We start from the raw sequence: 2,242 nt of genomic DNA, 5'->3' as shown, positions 1-2,242 counted from the left end.
CTTTGGCCTCAGCGGCCTGCCTCCCCTCTGGGTCCGGGGGCAGGACAGCCATGGGCAGGGGGAATCCTCTGCATCCTTCCCCCGTCCCTCCTCCTGTGCATGCTCACTACAAGCCACGTGCAAGAGCAGCGGGTGAGCCCCTGTCCCCACGGCCACCAGCATGTCCCCCGCACGAAGCTGCCTGAGCTCACCCATCTCCATCCCCTGCTCTCACCCACACGATTAGGTCCTCCTGGAGGCATCGACAGAGGCACAGAGCCCGCTGGCCCAGGCTACAGTCCACTCCCTCTCGCCTCCCTCCCCTCCATCCCCAAAACCCAGCTCTGCTGTCGCTGCGGTGCGTGCCACCCACCGCTGACACCCACCCCAGGCCACGGCCGCTCGCCGGCGCAGCGGGCGAACAAACGCGGCTCTCAGCGCTGCAGGCGTTGCACAGTGCGGGGCTTGTTTGCCCCAAGCGCCTGCCCTTGAATCTCCCACTGTCTGCTCCCCCGGGAATAACAAGTGTGGCTGGGGCAGGCTGTCTTCTTTGTTGTGCTTTTTGTTTTTGGTTGGGTTTTTGGTTTGGTTTTTTTTTTTTTTTTATTTAAACAGAGAAATGAAATTTAGGGTTTTTTTTTTTTGGTGGGGTTTTTGGTTTGTTTTTTTTTTTTTTTCCGAGGTCCCCTTTTTTTTTTTTTTTTTTTTTTGCAAGGTGCCACCCGGTGCCAGCTGTGCCCGGCCGTAGGGCAGAGCACCCGCTGCACCTTGCAGCATTTGGCACCTTGCTGCCAAGGGGTTTGTCCCTTTTTTTTTTTCTTCCCCCCTCCCCAAAAATGGCTAAGTTTCAGGGGATCCAAATACCGCTAACTAGGATGCAGGGCTGGCAGCCGGCCTCGAAAGGAGGAGGTGGCTGAAAAATGCTCTGCGGGGGAAAGTGGCCAACAAACCTATTCTTTTTCCCTGAAAATAAAAAAAAAAACCCTAAGGCCAGCAACACTGTTTAACTGTCACGAGCACTGCCTGCGCAGATAAGGTCCCTCCTGCCTTGTTCTGGTGGGCAAAGCAGCTTTGTAAGGACAGGGCTGTCCCTGGAGCGCGTGTCCAAGCCCCCACTGGCATCTGGGATGCAAGGACCCCCCCTCGCTGGCTCCTTGCAGCCGCAAGAAGCCGACTGTTTCCTTAAAGAGTGTAAATGAACAGGAATCAAAGGAAAAAGTGGTTTGGAGCGGTGCTCGGGAAGGTAGCTCCCTGGGGAAGCTTGGGGCAGACGAGAGGTGAGCGGGAGGGAGAGCCAAGCTTCACCTGGATGCCCATGGGAGGATGGCGATGGATAAGAGCACCCGCATGCCGCCTGCCCTGCTGACCGCTGCACGTCTCGTTGTGTAGAGTACTCCATCCCTGTCCACAAATACTACTTCCCCTTCATCTTCCTCCTGGGGATGTTCCTGTGGTCCCTGCTAGAGTACCTCATCCATCGCTTTGTCTTCCACATGAAGCCACCCGCTAGTAACTACTATCTCATCACCCTGCATTTCTTGCTGCATGGGCAGCATCACAAGGTGAGTCGCGGCTTACGCCTCCACCGGCGCCCGCTGGGCCGTGGGAACGGTGGCCTTTGCTCAGGCAGAGCCTGTTTGTGCGTGTTCAACGTGACTCGTGGCATCTTCGCCCCAAGCGGGGCCCTTACCTAATACCGGTGAGGGCTGCAAGACGGGCTCGGAGGAGCTGGAATTAAACCTGCAAGCTCCGGTTGGGCAAAGGGGAAGACCAAAAAATCCATGGGCTCCCTCTAGCTTCGCTGGTGGGAACGTTCCCATGGAGCTCGGGGACCTGCCAGCCAGAGCCACCGGCTGCCCGGCCACCGTGGTGCGGGCGAGGGGCTGCTCTTGCCACCGGGTACATCTCTTGGGGAAGGTTTCTAGGGGCTGCTTTGGTACCGGCTTTTCCTGAATGGACATCCCCAGTGCTTGGCAGGGATGTTCTGGGGGCTGGGAGACGTGGGGTGAGCTAGGAGCTGCCTGTCCCACCGTCCTTCTCCGCTTCCAGTCTCCCTTTGACAGCTCCCGCCTGGTCTTCCCTCCCGTGCCGGCCTCACTGGTGATCGGCTTCTTCTACGGCGTCCTGCGGCTCCTGCTGCCCGAGGTGCTGGGGCTCTCTGTGTTCGTCGGGGGACTCTGTGGCTACGTCATCTACGACATGATGCACTATTACCTCCACTACGGCTCGCCAAAGAAAGGCACCTATCTGTACGGGCTGAAGG

The 2,242-nt window shown here is 58.1% G+C and overlaps 1 protein-coding gene across 1 annotated transcript in view; it reads left to right on the top strand.

Annotated features, from left to right (window-relative positions):
- FA2H (fatty acid 2-hydroxylase) overlaps positions 1-2,238 on the top strand; it is a gene marked incomplete at both ends in the record, with an annotated part of 2,736 nt that extends 498 nt beyond the window's left edge. The window contains 3 exons of the mRNA XM_010288819.1: positions 1,140-1,222; positions 1,369-1,541; positions 2,029-2,238. Of these exons, the coding sequence (XP_010287121.1) occupies positions 1,140-1,222; positions 1,369-1,541; positions 2,029-2,238 (466 nt within the window). The remainder of the gene's footprint in view (positions 1-1,139; positions 1,223-1,368; positions 1,542-2,028) is intronic.
- Positions 2,239-2,242: the final 4 nt, after the last annotated feature.

The sequence above is a fragment of the Phaethon lepturus genome, unplaced genomic scaffold, assembly GCF_000687285.1.
Source record: "Phaethon lepturus isolate BGI_N335 unplaced genomic scaffold, ASM68728v1 scaffold46036, whole genome shotgun sequence".
Taxonomy (NCBI): Eukaryota; Metazoa; Chordata; class Aves; order Phaethontiformes; family Phaethontidae; genus Phaethon; species Phaethon lepturus.
Note: the sequence above shows the minus strand (reverse complement) of the source record. Positions and strands in the feature narration are given on the sequence as shown.